This window comes from Sparus aurata, chromosome 12 (assembly GCF_900880675.1).
Source record: "Sparus aurata chromosome 12, fSpaAur1.1, whole genome shotgun sequence".
Classification (NCBI taxonomy): domain Eukaryota; kingdom Metazoa; phylum Chordata; class Actinopteri; order Spariformes; family Sparidae; genus Sparus; species Sparus aurata.
Window position 1 is genome coordinate 28,499,696 of NC_044198.1, and position 23,007 is coordinate 28,522,702.

Consider the following 23,007-nt stretch of genomic DNA (forward strand, 5'->3'; position numbering starts at 1 on the left):
TAACGCTGTAGGTGGACACATGCCAATTTACAGTGGAGCACCAGTCAACACTGCAGTTGGGCAGCCGCCACAAGTCAGCCAGATATCACCGGCTGGCTATCAACCACAAGCTTATTGACGGGGTCTTGAGTCCGGTGCAGGACAGCTGACATCACCTTCAGCGGAGCCAATGGTTACCTGCACAATCATTGGTGAGAAATGCCCTGTCAGTCTCCTGGGAAAAGATCTCCTCACCAAATTGGGACTGACAATACAGTGTTCTAAAGAAGGCCTGCTGATCCAATCCCCGTCGATACCGGCTGACACCTGCCAAAGGATTTTGTACATGGCACCCACCCAGGAGCCTAAAGAAAGGCAAACACAAGTGTTCCGGTCCAGACTACAGCCAGCAGGAGAAAAAACTCCACACATCCTGTACACATACATGGAATGGAGACCATGGATTCAAACCCAGCTGACATACACTGAGCCACCTGACCCTCTGCATTGTACTTACAATTACCTCACCGCCCCAGATGAAGAGTATCTCCAAGCTTGGGAGGAGGAAAAGGAGGGTCTGACTGAAACCCTTACAACCAAACACATCTACCTTGGTGAGCAGGGTGTGGCTGCACACTGTCTCTTAACACCAGAACAAATCCAATGGTACGCTTCATCAAGCACAGCAGAACCTCACATCACCCTGGCAATTGGAGTGGGTCATGAGGCAAAGTCACTGGGCCCGATGATCAAAAAAGCAATAAGTCTTCATTGGACACCCACCGATTCGCCCCTATTGTTTCGCAATGAAGAGACTAATATGTGGATAATCTCTTGCAACACTACTGATCAAGGGGCACTGGAGAAACAAAACCTCACCAGGTACTATGAGTCGGACACAACTGATCATCAAGACACATCAAGCCTGCTCAGTAGTCTGCCACCAACTCTCTGGACGACAAGTCCTTACGATGTGGGGCTGATCACCAAACATCCTGTCGATGTCCGTCCTTTGCCAAATCAGTCTCCAGTTTGGAGGCTGCAGTACCGTCTCAAGCCTGAACAGGAAGCTGGCATTGCTGACACTATTGAAGGACTGCTGAAAGCAGGCGTCCTCATCCCCTGCCGCTCACAGTGGAACACACCTATCCTCCCTGTTGCTAAAGCAGGTAACAAAGGATGGAGAATGGTTCAAGACTTCAGAGCAGTCAACAACGCCACTGAAGTAGCGGCTCTAACAGTACCTGACCCCTATCTCGCTCTCCAGAACCTCACACCTCAACATAAGTATTTCACTGTCATCGACCTGGCAAATGCATTCTTCTGCCTCCCCCTGACTCAAGCCTCACGGCAGCTGTTCACTTTCACGTACAAAGGAGCGCAATACACCTACACTCGTCTCCCACAAGGATTCAGGGACAGCCCCGGCCTGTTCAATGCTGCACTCCGAAAAGATCTCCTTGACTTGGTGTTGCCAAATGATGTCGTCTTGATCCAATACGTTGATGATCTTTTGTTGGCAGCACCCACAGCTGAGACCTGTCTCACAGCTACACACTCACTTTTGGCTAAAGTGGCAGCATCTGGCTACAAAGTCAAAAAGGAAAAGATCCAGGTGTGCAGAATTGCTGTCACATTCTTGGGACGCACCATCTCTGGAGCAGGCCACACTTTGACGACAAGCCAGCAAAACTCTATCCTCACTCATGGCAAGCCTGTTACAGTCCGACACATGCTGGCTTTCCTGGGACTGACTGGTTACAGCAGGAATCATGTTGCGGACTATGTCAACCTGACACAACCACTCAGAGACATGCTGTCCGTTGTTGGAAACAGAAACCTCACTGCCACACTGTTCTGGACACCTGAGGCTGAAGAAGCGTTCACACGCACTAAGCAAGCACTAGCATCTGCTGCAACTTTAACAAGTCCAGACTACTTGTCAACATTTAACTTGGATGTTTCTGAAAAGGAGGGCATTGTGAATGCAGTCCTCTATCAGAAAAAAGATGGAGAGAGAAGAGTGTTGATGTATCACAGTTCCAAGCTGGACAACATGGAAAAAGGTCAAGGAGGGTGTGCTCGTCACCTCGCCGCACTGGCAAAAGCCATAACATAGACGGAACACATGGTGATGTGTCATCCACTCAAAGTCAAAACAAACCATGGAGTAGTGGCATTCCTAAACTCCAGTGCATTCACTTTCTCAGCAGCAAGAAAGATCAAAATCACAGCTGCATTGACACAGCCACATATCACCTACCACGCCGAAGGGACCAATATGGCTGCCAACATGACAACAGAAGAACACCTCCCACATGACTGTGCTGTAATTGCAGCCAAAGACATCAGACTCAGGCCAGACCTGCAAACAGAGCCTTTGCTAACACCGGACTTGACACTATACACAGATGGATGCTGCTACAAAGGAGAACATGGCAATGTTGCCTCCTATGCGGTCGTGAAGCAAGACCAACAGAAACACAAAGTCATCGACCAAGAGATATTCCCACAACCGGCCTCAGCACAACTGGCTGAGGTAATTGGATTGACAAAAGCCCTACAACGGAGTGAAGGGCTTAGAGCAAACATCTACACTGACTCCACCTATGCTCATGGAGCTGTGCATGTGGATGGTCCACAATGGATGAGAAGAAGTTTTCTGACAACTGCCAGCACACCTGTGAAACATAGAGAGCATAGAGCTGGAAGAACTGATCAAAGCTGTACTTCTCCCGAAAGAAGTGGCAATCATGAAGTGCAAAGGGCATGCCAAAGGATCCTCAGATGTAGTAAGAGGAAACGAAGCTGCGGATGCTGCTGCCAAAAAGGCTGGAGGATACAAAGGACAAATGATGGCTGTCCTAGCCACAAATTTACCAGAACTGACAGAGAATGACATCAAAAACATGCAAGAGGAAGCTGGAGTCTACGAGAAAAATGAATGGATCAAGAAAGGGGCAACACAAAAGGAGGGACTATGGAGATCTCATGATGGAAGAATCGTCACTCCTTCGAAATTGTGCCAGCTACTCCTGAAGCAAGCTCATGGGCCAGCACATGAGAGCAAAAAGACCACGTTGAAGAACATAGACATTCTATGGTGGCATCCATTCATGACTGACATGGTAAACAACTATGTGGCTGAGTGCAGTGTGTGCAACGGCCACAACCCCAAACCAGTCTACAAATGCCCAATGGGCAAATTTCCTGTCCCAGATGCCCCATTCAAAGACATCACCATCGACTACACTGACATGGGGGCAGACAACAGAGTGCAGGGTTTAAGATACCTTCTGGTGATGATTGACAAATGGGTAGAAGCAATTCCCTGCCGAAAAGAAGACGCCAAAACGGTTGTCAAATGGCTGAGAAATGAACTCATTCCCCGATATGGAGTTCCACGCTCCATCAGATCAGACAACGGATCTCATTTTAACAACAAACGCTTGGCAGAAGTAGAGGCAGCGTTAGGGATCACACACAGGTTCGGAAGTGTCTATCATCCTGCGTCACAGGGGATAGTTGAGAGAGCAAACCAAACATTTAAACGAAAAATTGCCAAAATTTGCGCAGGTATTAAACTCACATGGGTAGATGCTCTGCCTTTGGCGTTAATGTCAATGAGAAACTCTCCTCACAGCAAAACACACTTGACTCCTCATGAGTTGTTGACAGGCCGTCCTATGCCAGGCCCACTTAGAGAGGGGGGACACCTCCCCGCTCTGGATCTGTGGCAAATTGACTGTGACGACTATATGACTGCTCTGACTAACATGACTCGAGTTTTGTGTAAACAGGTGCAGAGTGTGGAGGGAGTGCCAGAGACAACTCAACCAAAGACTCCTGTTGTAAGTGTGGGTGACTGGGTACAGGTAAAGGTCCACAAGATAAAGTGGTCTGAACCCAGGTGGACAGGACCATATGAGGTAATTGAACGCACCTCACATGTAGTCCATGTAAAAGGTAAAACAGGAGCTAATTGGCACCACCTGACACATTGTGTACCAGCTTCACCACCATCTCGTGTTTTAAATGAGATTAGAACTAATTTGAAAACACAGGTTGCAGGCACCAAAGAATAGATCTCCAATTTACCGGCTGAAACTTTGCCTGCTGCCGCCCTTGTATGGAGACGAAGAGACACAGACCTTGGCACCCATTTAGACAGCCAGGCTTCTGTGGTCTCCAGAGAACTATTGTTTGTTGTGTAGTGTAACTCTGATAGTAATTCTCCCTCTTTAGTGGTATGATGCCTTTTGATGCTATAGGTATCACACATGCCCCTCTTACATTACATGGATGTTACTGGTGTTGAATTTGAAATAAATACACACAACTCTATCCTATTGAAGCTCAGGAAGAAAACAATACTAAAAATCTGTTACAGTCTTTTACCAACTTGAGTTTTCCTATTTTCTATTTTTATTTTTTCATTTTTACTGGGCTTAATGATGGAAATAAAGAATAAAATGCATGGATAAAAAAAAATGAAATGATAAAAATAACACTAACATTTACCCATTCACCACTTTGATTTTACATAATATTTTCTTATATCTTTTCCACTGATTAAACTCACCTTGTTTGTTGATTTGCTTGTCACTTTCTGATTTTACACATGCTCATTTCCAATCCTGAGATTAGATATGGTTGACCAGGTACCGTTCATACTGAGCCTACCCAAGGGGGTTTACCTCCGCAAGTTCTTTTGCCTATTTAAGTTGTTCAACTTAATTGTGACGTTTTTATTTTTCCTTTTTATTTTCTATTTTCATTAATTGCTTGAAGTTTTTCTTTTGCTGTTGGTGTGGGAAATACGGAAGAAAGACAAACATGAAATGAACAGAAAAGAGAAAGAAAAAAAAAAAAAGAAATATATACCTTTTCATATATCCTCCATCACGTTTTGCTTCGCCAGATCAATAAGTCTCCATTTGTTTTGATTTTTGTTAGATTTTTATAAAGGTGTGTGATATTAATGATGAATAGGGTTTTATGGTTGGTGATTATGTCTTATAAATTAAAAATTATTTTTGATAATTAAAATTTAAGATCGAAGATTGTGATTTATGATTCTTTGAATTTATGATTATGGTTATGGTTAAGATTCATGATACATGATTATTAATTATGATTTAAGATTTTTGTGATTATTTAACTTTGGTGATTGTGATTGTGCAGTTCTTTCCCTCTCCCTTAGCTGTTCACACCTAGTTGGTGTGAAAGGAGGGTCAATTTGTCAGGCGTGTTCGTTTGTTTGAGAGGTGAAAGTAGACAGACCAAATAGAAGACAGACTACGACGTACTGTTAACTATTTAATAAGAAGAATTGTATCATTAAGCAAAAGCAAAAAAGCTTGATCAAGGTCTTTCTCTGTTTGAAGAATTGCAGGCCGCAAAAGCCAAGCAACCAGTCGCCCAGAAAAAGAGACAGAATTTCAGCATGTAATACATTATATATTGTTGTCACAACGTATGTGTTGAATTGTCATTGGTCAACCATATAGATAGGATGAATACTATTATTGGACAATCGAGTGAAAAGGTGGGGAGAAACCGTGGTTTAGACTTTAGCCCTCCCATCGTTGGTGCACAAACTGGTCCCAGTTTCTCGGCACACGAACCATGATTCCTGGAGACGTCACCCTGTTGAAGAAAACAAATTGTTCCTGGCCTCAACTGTCTGTTCCCCGCTATCTGCCTTTGTTTATGGCGCCTTCACTGTCTCATACGCACAAGGGATTTGGGAGGTGATATCGCTGGCCTTGGAGGCCTCTTCATATGTGAAAGGGATGAGTGAATATGTTCTGTTCGCTTTTGACCATCTCAGTCAGCAGGATATGTGCAACTCTTAATAATGTGAGATAATAGGAAGAGATGGCAAAGACAATCTATATGTGTCACAGTGTGGCAGACGTCATAATTTAATGAGCAATGAATGATGTGTATGCAGTTTCATGAGTGGTGTGTTTGTTGAGGGGAGTCACAGGCAGTCTTTTAGTAGGCCGGGGTCATAGGGGCATACTGAGGGGTCGTGGGGCATAGAGGGGCATAATGAAGATGTATAAATCCTAACAGTGAAATAGCATCAGTAAATCTCTACTAGTTAGCATTTAGCTCAAAGCACCGCTGAACATAAAAGTTCTTCTACCACACCAGAAGTCAAAAGTTAGTTTGCTCCATTAATCTGCTTAGATCTTCAAAAAAGATACTCCCTATATGAGCTGCCTTAAAAATCAAGTTTTTAAAGTTTTTCTTCAGTATCAAAGTAATCTGGTGATCGTTGTCTGTAAATCCACATGCACACTACAATCAGGAGGTCCCAACAGCTAATTCATCAAACTTTAATGGAATTTTGGAGTACTTTTTTAATCATTTAACATTTTTTCATTTAAAGTATATCTGTGTAATTATATGTAATGTAAGACACAATCGTCTTGAGAGTAACATTTCACAGAGATAGAGATTTTTACTTACAACAGGAGAGAAACATCTTGTATTCCTTGTTTTTTACTTTCTGTTTGGCATCTTCTTCCAGAGCTCTCGTGGACTCTGGCTGTCTGAACCAGTCGTGAACACACTGAGGTCTCTGAGTGGACGATGATTCTCCTCTGGCTGGAGGAAGTGACCAATCACGTCGTGCCAGGATCTAAAGTTCTGTTCCAGCCAAGAGGGAAACGTATCCTGGTCCAGAACTCATGACTCTTTGCTGGTAACAGAAGTACTTAAGAGTGTTTGAATATTTGAGAATATTGAGTGTGAGAGGTGTTCTGGTTCCTAAAGGACCTCCTGGACCAGAGTCTGGTGTTTCCTACCATCAGTGATGAGCTTCCTGCCGTCTCTGCCTGCATGACGTCTCTGGGACGGATGCTGCCGACCATCAGCTGTGCCAGCTCATGATGGACACACTGAAGGCTGCCTGTTCACAGTCCTGAGTTTTATATTTATTCATGAAGACCAGCTGCTGCTGGAGGTGATGATGTCATCATATTTTCATCAACAGTGAATCTGTTCATTAATTTGTATCCATATATTCAAACTGTGATAGAAGGCTGCTCGCCAAACAGACAACACGCCAACAAACCAATAAATCCATCAGTGTAGTTTTATTATTTTATTTTATTAATATCACATTTAAAACTTTCAATAGAAACGTCAACATTAAGAAAAAGCTTGTCTAATTTTGTAAAAGTGTCTTTATGTTCACTTGAGGTTTTGTCTTCACATAGAGTTAATGCCCTCCAGAAAATCCTGTTATTTGTGTTCATGTGTTTGACTGCAGTCATTTAATTTAATCAGACTAAATGGTTTATTTTACACACATTAACTCTTCACATTGAAATGATCACATGTAAGTTAATTTAACACCTTTTCTTAATAAGTTCTCAGATGGCGAACAATTTGACTCAGATGATGATCAGCTGTTTCCACTCTGAGAGGAGGAGACGAAGAAGAAGATGATGAAGACGACAGTGAAAAAGACTGCGAAGACAGTGTGGACAAAGAAGAAGGTTTTGTTCCCAGTTTGCCTCTTCTTCTTCTTCACTCTCTGTATTACAGCCCTACATTGAGCCTAAAACACAGAATACTGAAAAAACTACGACTAAAACAACACGTTCTATAGCCTCAAACAGCAGAATGAACCTCAGACTCTCTGCTGTGTTCAGGTCGTCAGTCCGATCTGAGGCAACACACACACACACACACACACACACACACACACACACACAGTCACCTGAATACGGTCTATATTCCCTCAGTGCGTCCATTCTCTGTTGACGCCACACTGCAGTGAAAGCGAGCGCTGGATACCTGCACAGACCTGCAGGTGAGACAACACATCATGAAGACCTCGATGTTGTTTCTGTTAGTGCTGCATGTTGACACACACACACACACACACACACACACACACACACACACACACACACACACACACACAGTGAGGTCCAGTCTGTCTCCGTCCTACAACCCAGTACAACCAGATGTTATTATGTTAGAGGTGTTATTAATGCTGAGTCATGTTTCAGGTCCTGTAGATGTTATTAATGGTATTAATTACATTAACATGTGAACAGTGTCAGTTATAATTATACTCTGGTCAGTTGGGTTGAGCAGCTCCTCCAGATGTTTCTCTGTAGACATGATGTTACAGCGATCATGGAAGGATTTAAATCAGAGATGATTTAAAAAACAGTAAAATGACATTTTGTCTATGTTTCACTGGTCAACACTGATGTTCATTATTCTCCTCAGCTACAGCTCCTATGTGAGAGTGATGAATGATGGGAGGAAAGAAGCGTCAGGACAACTTCCAGTCAGGAAAAACCTGAAACAGGATACGAGGATATTTACGTGTCACATTGACGCTACAGGATGAAACATAAAGAGACGAGAATCACACGACTGTGAGAAAGACGACAAAACCAACGTGCAGTGTAAAGATAACAACAACAACATGTGAAATATTAAAACACTGAAACAGAATATCCAGTAAAAATAGAAGTTTGTTCCTGCAAATGAGAATCAACAGAAGGTTTAAAGCTGCTGTGATGAATATTTTCATGTGTTTGTAGAAGTGATGAACCTCCAGAGAATTATCTGTCACTGTACAGAGTTTCTACTGAGAATCAGCTTAGTTTAATTAGTCAATGTTCAATAACCAGCTGGAAACTAAAGAATGATTCATATTATAATATTCCTGTTCCACAGGTTCAAATTTCTACAAACTACAGATACTTTCTAACATGTGTTGGGCCCTGCAATACCCAAGGCACAATTAAGTAATGTTTATGCAACAATAAAAGGGAGATTTTGGTTAAATTTGGCTATCAATAATTAATGATTATTTTGGATAAATATTAATTATAATAATATGTATAAATAATATGATCCAATTTGCATTAGACCACCTCTGGGCACCATCCTTGAAGAAGGGAAAAGATAGCAATTTCGCTAAATCGGTCTCATAAAAATGTACACAACTGTTTATAACTGGTTAATAATTAACTTAATAACCAAATGTACCATAAAAGCTAGTAATGGTTGAAGGATTTTGGAGTTCTTGACAGTGTAGAGGTTGGCAACATTCACTCTTGTACAATATTAAATAGACGGCAAGAAAGTTCAAAAGTATTTTATTGAACACAAAGATGAAAACACACAATCTAAGTAACATGTACTAAATACAGTGTGTGTGTGTGTGTGTGTGTGTGTGTGTGTGTGTGTGTGATGTGATGCCAGGTTATAGAAGATGGTTAGTTGGATGCAGAGACTCTGAGTCTGTGTGAAGCTAACATCTAATTAGCCGTCTACGAAAGCAAACTACCAACTACCAACTACCATAAATTGACTTGAAGTCACAATAACATCAAAACAGTGAACAAACATATAAATTGAACACATCACATCAACCAGAGTTTAAAGTCCTGTGCTTAGCCGTGCTGTGGTTTGCTATCTAAGCCCAGTTCAACGTTACCAGTCTTTGAAGAGAAGGTGCTGGTGGTTGCAGGAGAAAGTTGGGGCTCCAATGTTGAACAAAGCTGTTCTTGCTGTGCAAGGTTTGATGAAAGTCGGCAGAGGAGGAAACTGGTCGCTCCTTTCCTTTGTAAGGATAGCAGCTCGGTGCTAACCTGCTTGGGGTTCCTCAGATCCTCAGATTGGCAGGATCTCGTGTCGCTGTAGTGAGGAGAAGTTCTTAGAGCCTGCTGGAAATGCAGCTTGCAGCTCTCCACAGCTTGTTGGGCCCAGAAGAAGATATCTTGAGGGCAGCCCTGTGGAGGGAGGTGGAGAGGAGAGCTTGGAGAGAGAGACCAATGAAGGCACTGGGATTTTGACTACCTGGTCTGTCACCCTGACCAATAGCAGCTCAAACCTAAATTTTGCCACTAGGTGTGAAGAATGGGGAATTCTGGGACACTAAGTTCAGTTCAGAGTCCATTTTGAAATCCACAATGAATGACTTCATCTGTGGGTCCCAACACGTGTATGTGTCATAATATCATATATTAATTAAGTTATATCAAATTTACATTTCATTTATATATGAGCTGAAAAGGCTGACAAACCAGAAACCAGAGTAGGAGACTGTGTTTCAACAGTCTGGACATTTTTAGACAAGTTTTTGGCAATGGGACCAATCATTTACAAGACTTAAGAACATTTTTCTGTAATTGTTGTGTGCGACAAAACTGGATATTTTCAAGAGACATGTGACATTTCTTCAGATGAGTTTGTGGCATCAAAGCCAAATATTTATGCTGAGAGGTGAGGACATTTTCAATTTAGGTTTGTGGCAATGATTTGTATTTATCATTTTTCCTAAACCTAAACTGTTTTTGTGTCTAAACAGTCTGAAAGCACAGGAAACCACATACATTAGAAAACTGAACCTAAAGGAGCGTGAACAATCTGAAAGAATGTAAAGTTTCAACATGTCCGTGGTTTGTTGTGTGATGTGGAGGGAAGACGAGCTGAAGGTAAAAGTCAGAGACAGTCAGAGGAGGAGTCCATGTTGAGGTTGATGGATGAACAGAGGACAGAGGAGGACATGTTTGAAGAAGATCATTTCCTCTTGTTTGCTGCGTCTCGATCTGTCCTCCACCCATCGATCCTGCTCCTCTCCCCGTGGACCACAATCTCCTGCTCCTGATGGAGTCGAGAGAGGCCACCTGTGGCCCCGCCGCTCTCCAAAGCTCCTCCCCCTCCTCTCCATACCTGTTATGATACAATCCCTAAAAATATGGATCAACATGTTTCCACGTGGACTGTGTCATCTGAGATATTCTACAAGCATAAAGACACATGAAGGAACCAGAGAACCAATCAAATCAAAGTACAGTAGATCACATGACTCTTTAAAATTAGATTAATAACATAGCAGAATATTTCCTCTGTACAAAGTGATTAACATGAGAAAACAACATCATGTTTAACTGCTGTATGTGTGTATTATATGCGTTTACTGAGGCCCGTCAACATCAGAGTAACATCAGAATAAATCACAGCCTTGTATCGACTGAATAAAACACTTTAAAAAAATCCTTAAAAACAGCTGGCACAAAAAATAGAGAAATAAACATGTTTTCATTCAACAGGATCTGACTGAGTTCAGTTTGTGATACAGGACAGGGAGGAGCTGTTGTACCCGACATTAACCACCAGGAGGCGTCCGCAGTCCAGAACTGTTCTCAGCACCAGAACATGATGACTTAGCTTTCACTGACAGTGAAGTAACTTTTGAATTTTTAATCTTTTTTTAAATGTATTCATTTATTTTATTTTTTTGTAACTATTGATTACTGAATCAATCTACAAGAACAAACAGGTTACAGACCACAGAGGGCGCTGTCTCCATGAAGTACACATTTAACAAGTGATTACATGTTAATTTCTCATGTAGTGAGTTACATCAACATTATAGAAACAGACTGACAAAATATATGTGATGTTTAAACTTGTGGTCAGCAGTGTGCAGCTTGTTTTCTACACAGCTTTTTGCTTACAGACGTGATGTTAACTCACTTCTTCACTTTACCAACTGCTGCTGTGATTTTACCAAACCTGTATCGCAACACTGCAGCAAGTCTTCCATCTTTTTCTGCTCGTCTCTTCATCTCTTCCAGTTTCTGGATCTTCCCTTTGTCTCCTTTCTCCTTCATCTTCTCAATCAGGAAGTCCAAGTGGACCAGAGTGGACAGCGAAATAACATTCAGGGCGATCTGCTCCAGATTGACAACATGCAGGAAGGACTCTTCCAACATCTGATCTTTATCTTTCTGAAGACCTACAATTTCCCTCTGTAGATCTCCCAAAAGGCTTGTTTTCTTGTCACAGTCTGATTTCTCCTTTTCATACTTCTCTTTCACAGCTTGCAGGGTCTTATCAACTTTTCTTGTCTTGGTCACATAGATTTTTTTTTCCTTCACGTGATCTGACGCGGGACACTTCTTGGTACATGAAGTGCAGCGGCCACCTTTCATGACCTCACAGTACTCTACATACCAGGCCAGTGTGCAGGGATAGTGACAGTTCTCCTTACAGACTTTACAGCAGACAGCTCCTCCATAATTTAACCACAACGCCCACCACCTCCCAGCACTGATATCTTCTTGAACTTTGTATGGCTCATCAGCTACTACAGTGAACTTCTCATTGTTCTTCATCTCCTCTTCATGTTTCTTCAGACCATCGTGAGTCTGCTGGATTTCTCTCTGTTTCAGTTCCGTCAGCTCGATCCTCTCCTGCAGGTTTTGGATGCAGGCTGTCAGTCTGATTCGTGAATTCAACACTTCAACAGTTGTCATCAGCTTCTGTGGGGGATTTCTTTCCAGAAAGTTAGTGAACTGACCCATTTCATCCAGTGTTAAGTCCCATGCATATTTTAAAGCCCTCTGATGTCTCTCTGTTTTCTGTTTGGTCTGACAGTTATTGAACAGAAAATAAATAGGCTGATTATTTCCATCTTTGGCACATTTAATGTTTGCAGCCTCGAGAGCTTTCAGAGCATTTTCAGGTGTCAGACCATCTGAGTGTGTGATGAGGGCGACGATGTTCTGCTCCATGTTTTTTCCAAACAGAGACATGACTGAATTAAAGATGTACATCAGTCGATCACTCACACGATTCTCACTCGCTTTCACCACCAGACCCACTGCATTAATCTCATGAACTCCATCATCTGAGCGGAACAAGTCTAATAATCTTTCACTGATCCAGATATCTTTATCAGCCCCATCAGTTGCTCCGTATCCAGGAGTGTCGATGATGGTCAGAGAGTAGGGCAGAGTTTTACCTTCAAATTCAAAGATCTGGTACACGATCACATCTGATGTCTGACTCTCTGTTTGATCTAACTCATTGTATTCTTCTGACTTCTGACTCTCTGATTGTCTTCTCTTCTCCTCGTCCTTTAACTTCTGAAACCGGTCATCACCCTGACACTTCACTCCCATGGTGTAGTTGACCAGAGCGTTGATCAGAGTAGATTTTCCTGCTCCTGTTTCTCCCACTAGTAAGATGGTTCTGTTTGACTTGTTCAGATCTTGTTCACCAAGAGTCATTCTTCTTAGAGTTCCAATATTCTCTGTCTTTAGTCTCAACTGATCAACAGGAGGAGTTTCTGATTGGATGGGATTACTCTTTGAGGTGATGTTGTCAATATTGGATGAGGTGTTTCTGTAGAAGAATGAAGACATGAGTTTAAAAAACTACTGAATATAGAATTAAATAAAGAAAACCATTCTACATGGTGAGGTCTTTTAGAAAAGTCTTTTAGTCTCCCACTTACACCTTACAGTGAAGCAGTGCATTGTCTTTATACCACAGTCTGGGTGAGTACTGGATTCTGATTGGCTCCATTTATTCCTAATAAATGGACACCGGCTGTGTCTGCAATTCATAACTCCTAACTATGTAGAGGACTTTACACTAAGTGAGCCATTTTGTATTGCCTGTCTGAATGTTTCGTGAGATTCATTATACACTCAGTTGTTGACTCAAAGTGTCCCACAATGCATTTTGTCCAAAGCGACTTACAAATTCTTTCACATTCTTATACTGATGGCAGAGGCTGCCATGCAAGGTGTCAACTGCTCATCAGGAGTATTTTGGGGTTCAGTAATTTGCCCAATGACCATTGCAGCAAGGGATTAAAACCGGCGACCTTCTGATTACTAGATGATCCGCTCTACATCCTGAGCTACAGCCAAAGTCCCTTGGTAGTGAGTAGGGAGCTGTGAATGAGTGATTTCAGACACAACCCAGTAAAACAGTTGAACAGCTGAATGATTCAATGAGCTGACTAGTTTATCTCCTGTTACTTAGTAGTTTCCAGGGTTAATCCTGTTGTGTTGCCAGGGAAACATTGTTATTACCCCTGAAAAATTGTATATCTTGATCATTTTTGTGAGTAACAACAATTAGAGTACTCTAATTTCTTTTTTCGTGTAACGTAACGCGTTAGTTTCGTGCGTCAAGCAATCAGTAACTCTCGACTGCAGTCTGCTTTTTGTCAGACAGTACTGTGCCACCTGTGGATGTGTCAGCGGAGGCGCAGCGCTGTGATGAGTCTGTGCCCTGCTGCTGGCCTACGTTACCTGTGTGTGTGTGTGTGTGTGTGTGTGTGAGTGTTTTGGAACTCCCGGCAAGATGGCAGAGAGGACAGCTTTTGCATCGTGGAAGTACGCACATTATTTTCAATTTGCCAGCGAAAAGGACTAGAACAACATAACGGTAAAATGCACACTCTGCGTTGGTGAAAAGCTTCTGTCGCCCGCAAAAAATTCCACTTCTAATTTAAAAAAACAAGAAAGGCTAGATGACTGACGTTATTCATCATTGTCACGACTTCTCGGTGCATTTAAAGGAGGCTGTGTGTGTGTCAGTTAAGTTGCAGCATGTGCAAGGCGCTGCAAACGGCTTTTGATTTTTGGTAACGCATGAGTACTCTAATGCGTTACTTTTATTCATAGGTAACGCTGTAACATAACTGATTACTTTTAATTGATGGTAACGTTGTAACCTAATTAACTACTTTCGAAAGTAACTATACCCAACACTGATCTTGATAGCCAAACATGTACAAATATTAATGAAATATAGCCGCAAGCAGCAATTCACGGGTTCTAACCCCTTTCGCCCCCAAACTGTCCACCCTGACCCTCATCCAGTTGATGACATCAGCCGCCATGTTTCTCAAAGCTCTGTGCAACACATAGCCATGACAAGCCCCAGATTTCTTCAAATTGGGTTTCAGCTACATGCTAATGGCACTTATAGCGCCCCCTATGGGTTGAGCTCAACATGCTTTGGTAGGCAGATTCCCAATCCTATTTTGAAGCTACCCATTAAGTTTTGTGATGATAGGACAAAGGGTGTGGGAGTTAAGGCCAATCATTTCTAAGCCCCGCCCATTGCAAAAATACATTGGTCCTTGGCGGCCATGGTATTTGACCAGTCTGGCTCATTTATAATAGAAATTTGTCTTTTCATCCCCCGAAGCCGTATACCAAACTTGGTGTTGATAGAGCCAATCTTTCAAAAGTTCTATTCATTTTACTGTTTTTCATATTATGCAAATTAACAAAAAATTTAGGTAGGCAAAGCTTCATGGTCCAGGAGGCTTTTTTGTAGAGCACATGGAGCTGGACTTGTGTGTCAAATTTCAAGTCAATCAGAGTGAGGCGCGGGGTGTGAGGGGCGTGGCCTTCCCAAAAATGCATTTTCAATCCTTAATTACAGCGCCACCATCAGGCTGACGGGGCTCATATTTTCATAAAAGTTGATGCACATCATTTCCAATCATTGGGCCAAGTTTCAAGTTTCTGGCCCATTCCAGCTCACAGGAATTTGAGCTTAAGCGGCAGACAACAAAAAATAATAAACCGGCACAATTTTAGAAGGGTTCTAAAATTGTGCAGGCAAATGCATTTTTGGGAAGGCCACGCCCCTCACACTGTAAGTCTGATTGACTTGAAATTTGACACACAAGTCCAGCTCCATGTGCTCTACAAAAAAGCCTTTTGAAAGATTGACTCTATCAACACCAAGTTTGGTAGACGGCTTCAGGGGATGAAAAGACCAATTTCTATTATAAATGAGCCAGATTGATCAAAAAACATGGCCGCCAGGGACCCACGTATTTTTGCAATGGGTGGGGCTTAGAAATGATTGGCCATAACTCCCACACCCTTTGTCCTATCATCACAAAACTTGATGGGTAGCTTCAAAATAGGACTGGGAATCTGCCTACCAAAGCATGTTGAGCTCAACCCATAGGGGGCACTATAAGTGCCATTAGCATGCAGCTGAAACCCAATTTGAAGAAATCTGGGGCTTGTCATGGCTATGTGTTGCACAGAGTTTTGAGAAACATGGCGGCCAATGTCATCGTCTGCGGGGATGAGGGTCAGGGTGGACAGTTTTGGGGCAAAAGGGGTTAAAACCTGCGGATTGGCGCCTGCGGCTATATTAATTTATTTTCTTTGGTAAGTTACCATAATTGGGATCAGGCCATTTGGGGTGTTCAGAAGCAGGAGTTATAGTCCGGTGGCATAATGAAATTACGGTTACGGAGGTGATAAAAGCACCAAATTTTGCATGGTGTTTCCTTAGGGTCTATAGTGTAAATTTGGCCTAGGAGCCCTCAGAAAAAAAACTTCATATTAGCAGTATATCAATATCAATGAAATATGCTTAAAACACAGTGATTTTCAAGTTCCTGCACAAGATAAAGTGTTCAAATGAATCCCAAAGTTAACATTTTATAGTTTTATTTATGTGTATGAACTTTTACATTACTAAAGCTTCAATACATGACAAGTATTGAAAAAGTATAATCTTTATTGGCCCTGTAATTAATAATTATGAATCGTTACAGGTGCATTTGCAAAGAGGTGAGCAATATTGCCAGCCCATAGAGCCCCATTGTGAACCCGGAAATGTTGAGTACACCAAAGTTTTATATTAGAAATGTACAGTGCGGGTCCCCAGTATTAAGAAACTGCGGGTTGCTAACTTGTATATGTTGGGCAATTTGCATAATTAGCATTATTAGCATTAATTAGCATTAGCCTATATGGGCAATATTTCAGCAACTGCTTGGCCGATTTGGACAATATTGGAGTGGTTTTGGGGGTTATTAAGGATGCTGAATCCATTTCTGACATTTTCAAAATTCAAAATGACAATTTAAACCAAAAGTGGCCATATTTCAACTCCCGGTGGACCGATTTTTATTAATTTTTAGTCGATTTTGAGGTTATTTATATGCTTAATACATTGGACCTGCATTTCAGAATCAATAGAGCACAATGTCACTGGTGTGAATGTTAAGACCTAATTTTTCTTCAAATTGCTTCAGTTCTGCTTGCGTTTTTTGGCAACTCAATTTTGTGTGATTATCACTGTGGTAACTGCATCAGGCAGAATACTGGCTGGATGGAAAGATGGACAAAACAGAGCTTTTTATATTTGGATCATATCATCTCAATGCAAGTAAGCTGATCAAATAGAAGCAGATAACAGTGATTACAGTGTATGTAGTGCATACATAAAGTCTGTGTAAAGCAAATGTAGCCATTTTCTTCAAAACACATTAAACAGGTCATAACTGTATTTCCTTAAAACATGTAAAAAGCCATTCAACCATTTAGAATTAAATTTTGGAGCTAGGCTCACAAACTGTGTTTCACGATTTCTGTGTTCAGGATTTAATGGGCAGGTCAGAAATCATGGCCGCATTACGTAACACGGACATGATTTGCACAAACCCGGCCCTGCTGCGGAAGCCATATAAATACATTCAGCGCATTAGTTTCTGAGGTTTTTCCGCTCACTCTCGAGTCATAGCATCTCTTAGAATAGTTTGCAGCTAGCTAACCAGTCAACCAGTCAGGCTGACAACCCGGGCCAGCTCGGACATAACGTGCACGGGCTCAGGTGAGGTCGGGTCGGGCTTGATTATTAGGCCAGATCTAAGCTCTAAGTGTAAGTGTGTGCTTATGTATGTTATAAATATTGTACATTTGGGCAACTAAAAGCATTTTGCTGAAGGTGCAAATCCTCAAAGTGATGTTACATCAGGCATCCTGTCATGCCCATGTAATGTTAGCAAATGTTATTGCATTTAATCATGACATGATTTGGCCTCATTCCCTGAGCAGAGTCCATCTGACAGCACAGTGATAATCTACAGGTAATATTTTATGTGCACCAATATAGGGTTTTATGTTGGTGTGTAATGTAAAACATGGACTGTGAGGAACGAGGCTGAGCACTATCAGTGTCTGACTCAGAGTCAGTTTCTGGCTCGGATGGCTCAAACAGGTCGGGCTAGGTCCGTCCGATGATGCTGCTAGCTTCCATTGTTACTGTAGGTTAGGTCCTTGTACAGTACAGTACATGGAGGAGAATCCCGTCCCGCGCGTTGGCGTGGTTCCAGCGCCTCTAACTGACACGCCCCCAGCGTTTCACAGCAGAGAGAAGTGCTTGTTTTCCCATGATTTTCAGACCTAATTTTATATACTTGGCAATTGTTTTAATCTTTCAAATTTGGCTCAGTGGTCAATAACACATGTTTCTGTGGTATGACATACTCGTAACACAAATTTATTTCTGCTTAACACTGACCTTAATGTTACCACAGCTACCAAAAGAAGTTAGACTACTTTGCTTCATCACCCCAAACCTAATAGCGCACAAGTTCTGGCGAGCAAAAAGAGAGGGTGACTGGCTACTGCAACAACAACATGCCTTGAAGAGATGCTGCCCTATTTCTTTGCCGCTGGTCATCACAACTACTCAAGATGGATCACATGGCATCTGCGCAACATGCAGCACCTTCCTGCTACTGCCAAGGATGACCTCCTCGCCGGAAGCCATGTGTGCTGCCACTCAGAAGGTGCAGCTGCACTGAGTGGAGATATGTTTGGGGAGCAGACATGCATCAAGCAAGGGAAGGGAGTGAAAGGCATGTGGTGGTGGGGAACAAGAGAAGAATGGAGCTCTCTACCCTCTTTATCTACAAGCTTGGCCTGGTCCCTGCATCCATCATTGGTAAGTATGGATACCTCAGAAACAGTAACAAGTCTGTGATTGTTCAGCGTCTTGAAATCCTTGTTCCCAATCTCCACCCACCAGACGTTGTACTCGTTGATGCATCGCAGCTAATCTATCGCTTGGTGTGGCCATTGTAAGGCACTGTGGCTGATTTCGCAGCCAGAATGGGGCACCGGCTTGATCACTACATCACCCAAACATTTGTTATCTTAGACCGGTATGAGCAAGTCTCTGCCAACGACCACCAGAGGGGGGAGCTCAATAGAGTACAACTGTCACTGAAAACCCCCCTACCTAGCCGCAATAAAGTGATGAAGGACAAGACAATTGAGTGGAGGGTAGGCGAGCTCCTTTGCACACAACATAGGAGATCACATCAAGATGGTCAGACAGTATTGTCACTCATGACAAAGCAGCCAGGCGTGGTGCTAAAACTGTCCACATTCTCAGCGACAACACTGATGTGTTTGTGCTCATGGTCTGTTGGTGCTGGAGGGTGGGTATCACATGTCACCTGCAGATGGAGAGGTGGCTATGCATGCTCCCTCGGGTGTGACACCACCCCCTATCCCGTTGGCAAAGGGCAGGTGTCTGCGCTCAAGGCCATGAGAGTAGTACCTGGTGACCTGCGTCACTTCATTGGACAGGAGGGAGCTACTGATTTGCAAATCACAGAGACAGTGAGGGGTTTTTTTCCTGGCTCTGTACAGCCGCAGGAAGTCTGCATCTCTGAATGTCGCCAGATATGACTTATACCGAAAGTGCAAAACCCCCCCATCACTGAAGACACTGCCTACAGAGCGCAACGTGCACCTCCATGGACGGCGTGCCTATCTACAGATGCTGCTTTGGAAACCAGCAGACCGCCCTGATCCACCAGCTGTGGACATCACCAACTTTGGATGGAACAAGAAGGAAGGTGAGAAGGAAGGAAGGAAATCATCATGCCTGTCCTGGATGCAAGCCCCCTGTACCAGCTACTGCTTCTGCAATGGCTATGACAGTACATGTTGCCCCCAGCTCACACACTCACAGCAAGAAGAGCAAGACGACAAAAATGTAGTCGAAGAAGAAGATGTTGGTGATGAATATATGGTTATATAGTGCAGAGTAGCAGAAGTACAAGGTGCTATTGCTTGATGAAAGTTTTCTAGTTTTCTGCTGTGATAATTTTGGGTATACTTCTGTTTTAAAATCTGTTCCAGGACTTATGTGTTCTAACTGTAACTTGTATAATACTCCTTTCTCTGTATTATTTAGCCATAGTCATAGTTTGATATGGTACTTGCCTTTGTTACCTCCAATGTCACCTCAGAGTGTAATGCTATGTGAATTAAAATGTACATATTCTGCATCATTTGGATAATTGTGTTCATAAATATCCTGCAATTTATTTTTATTGATTCAGTGTCCTCTAAAACATCTAAATTGACTCAAAATTAATCAAAACTGGGAGTTGAAATATGGTTTGAACTGCCATTTTGAATTTTGAAAATGTTGGATATTCCTGTCGGCATCAAATGTTGATACTTCATGGAGAGCACCTTGATCTATGCCACCCTCACAGAGGAAGCACTTGTGAATATCCAGTCGTTGCATTTCATCATTACATGGGCTTTCCCCCTCCAGATTCAACAGCAGTGCGTCTAGCTATGTACTGTCACACACAAATAGGATTTAATGTGATGTGATGCAGAACTAATGGCCAAACCATGAACTCAGTAGATGGCTAAATGAATAACCTAAAGTTGAATTAAAAAATCAAAGAGAAAACCCAAGATCTCTTAACATTTAAATAATTTTTGCTGCCTTTTTTCTATAATTTCGCCTATATTATACAGGGCTTTTGAGGTTTTTTGGGGTCTAAGATGTCTTGGTACTCTATTTTACACTTATAATTTGGAAGATCTACTGGCCAGAGCACAAATTAACAAAAGGAAGCTTTTTTAGTGGTCTTAAATGGCCATTACCATTAAAGTTTTACTCGAGAGGAAAAAACAAAAAAACGTTTTTCTTGGATATTGTTTTGTGAGTGATTTGACACTAAATTTCAATATTTCAGCTGGGCTCCTAGGCTGAAATCATTCAGGAGGTCCTAAAGAAGCTTCATGTAAAATTTGGCGCTTTTATCACCTTGGTAACGGTAATATGTAATTTGTGCGCTAACCAGCTGACTGACATGTGGCTGAGCTGTTGTGTTGGATTGCATTAACATGTGTAGTTGTTGTGAATAAGGAGAAGGTGAAGGTGCTCTATAAACAGGTAATGAATGATGAGACAGTCAAACAGCTGTCTCTTATAAAACATGTTGTCAGTGGAGACGTGATGATTGTTGAACACTGAACATTAACACTGGAGGCACAAACACTGAACGACGGCACGTCATGTTGACATTCTTCTTTCACTCACATTTGCTGGATGTCAAGTGTTTTGCTGCTGATCCAGAAAAGTTTCAGGTCTGACAGTCAGATTGTTGTTGTGACTTTTACATGAAGTGACTCGAGTGTTGATTCAGACATGAGAGCAACATGTTACATTTCTACCACATGAACATAAAGCAGTGCATGTGTGTCTTTTCCCTGTCTGTCTCTCTGCAGGCATCATGTTCACATCAGTGGAGTTGTGTTCAACCTTTCTTCACTTCTTCAACAGCTACAAACTGATATTTAACTACCAGAAAACAACACAACAGAATAATTAGTGTTCAGGCTGAACACACTGTGACCTCCATCAACATGTGCTGCTGTTAAAGTGATGCACATGTCACTTTGTTGTGTGTGTATAGACTGCTGTGTATATGTGTGTCTGCAGCTTCACTTTACTGTCTGTTTGAATTCAGTTTTAAAGGTTGGTTGTGTTACTCACCCTGTTGCCATGGTGACGTCTGGTGTTGGTGTCTGAAGAAACAAAATCAGAACCAGAACTACATTTAATTCATCTGTAATGAAGGAAACTAACACAATGACATGATTCAACACAATTACAATCAAATGTCCAACAGTCTTTAAAAAGCACTTTCCTGACAGCAGACTGAATCATCGACCTGCTTCATCATGTAAATGAGCTGATGACAGATGATATTCTACTTTATTTATGATGAACTGACACTTTCTTCTTTTAAATGAACAAATTGGATCAATAAATAATGTGTCTGTCTTCATTCACTACCACAAAGTATCTCTCTACAGTCTGTTCACCATTTATTTACTGCACACATGTTTATCCAGTGAAACTCGTCACTGTCATTTCAATTTGGTGTAATTGTACAAGAACAAATGAATCTTTGTCCCATTTTAAACTTATTCTAAAATCCTGATCTCGACATTTCAGAGTATTTAATCAGTCATGTTTGTATTCTTACCTTTTCTTGGCTTCAGGAAGTTATGTGGTGCAGAACAGAGAACACACAGTTTTAAACACCGTCAGGAGAAGGGACGGACCTTCTGTGGTCACATGATTTCACAGAAACTTATCCAAGGACAATAAAAACTCTCTGATCACTGTCTCATACTTTCTGTTTACCTTTTGTAATTGTCCAACCTGATACTGACAACGGACAGCAGAGGGTTTTGTAGGTGAAGGCATAAAGAAAATGTAAACAGAGAGATAAAACTGTTCATGATTCTGCTGAGTCTGCAGTTATAATTCGAAACACATCAGTTAACTGTGAAGAGACAGAAGCTGCTACATGATGTTGAACTATTGTGTGACCTAATTAAGACTTGTTTGTTTGTCACTGCAGTGAAAACTCCTGGCAGGACAACCTCTGTTTATCTACTTATGTCATTTTTCATGTCAAATACTGAATAAATGAAATATGCTAAAATATCATAACAGTTTTGAGAAAACTTCACTCCAAATCAAATCAGGTCAAACATAAATGTCATGTAATGTCAGAATACAATAGCTGAATCATCAGGTAACAGAGGTGTGACCTCAGGGTCTGTCAACACATTAGGTTTCCTAACCTGTTAAAGCTCTCTGAGTTATCAAAGTTAAATTTTCCTACAGAAACTTGTTTCTCCATTTCTGAGGATTATTCAGTCACTCACCAATCACATGTGTACATGTTGTATACAGATTTTCTTGTGTATGAGAGAAGGTGTTAAGACTGATCAAAAGACTCTCTGAAGTTAAGAATCATCTGGAAACACATTTCATTCATCTCCAGCTCATGTTTGCAGACAGCCGTGGGATTTCATGTGCCTGACAGCAAACGGTGGAATGTTTTGCTTTGTTGAAGAGAATCATGACTGCGTGTGTTTTTGTGTTTCTCCTCATCATTAACTTTCATTTGCACACAAACATGAGGTTTGTTCAGCAGGTATTTCCACATTGTTCAAAACAATGCAGTCAAAACATGTGAGTCATAATTACCTTATAAAGTTCATGTGTTGAATGTGGGAACAGTCAGTTGTGTTTTTCCATTTGCAGTCACAGATCAACATGATGATTCATGTGTTCATT

At 41.8% G+C, this 23,007-nt stretch overlaps 1 protein-coding gene and 1 pseudogene across 1 annotated transcript; one reads left to right on the forward strand and one right to left on the reverse strand.

Moving 5' to 3' along the window:
- Nucleotides 1-325: 325 nt before the first annotated feature.
- Nucleotides 326-6,882, forward strand: LOC115593009 (uncharacterized; annotated as a pseudogene).
- Nucleotides 6,883-11,444: 4,562 nt separating this feature from the next.
- On the reverse strand, nt 11,445-21,647 carry LOC115592675 (uncharacterized). The gene is made up of 2 exons (XM_030435712.1): nt 21,406-21,647; nt 11,445-13,158 (listed from the first exon to the last, which is right to left on the reverse strand). Exons 1-2 carry the CDS (start codon nt 21,414-21,416, stop codon nt 11,502-11,504), a joined length of 1,668 nt encoding a protein of 555 aa, XP_030291572.1. The 5' UTR covers nt 21,417-21,647; the 3' UTR covers nt 11,445-11,501.
- Between the last annotated feature and the right edge of the window lie 1,360 nt (nt 21,648-23,007).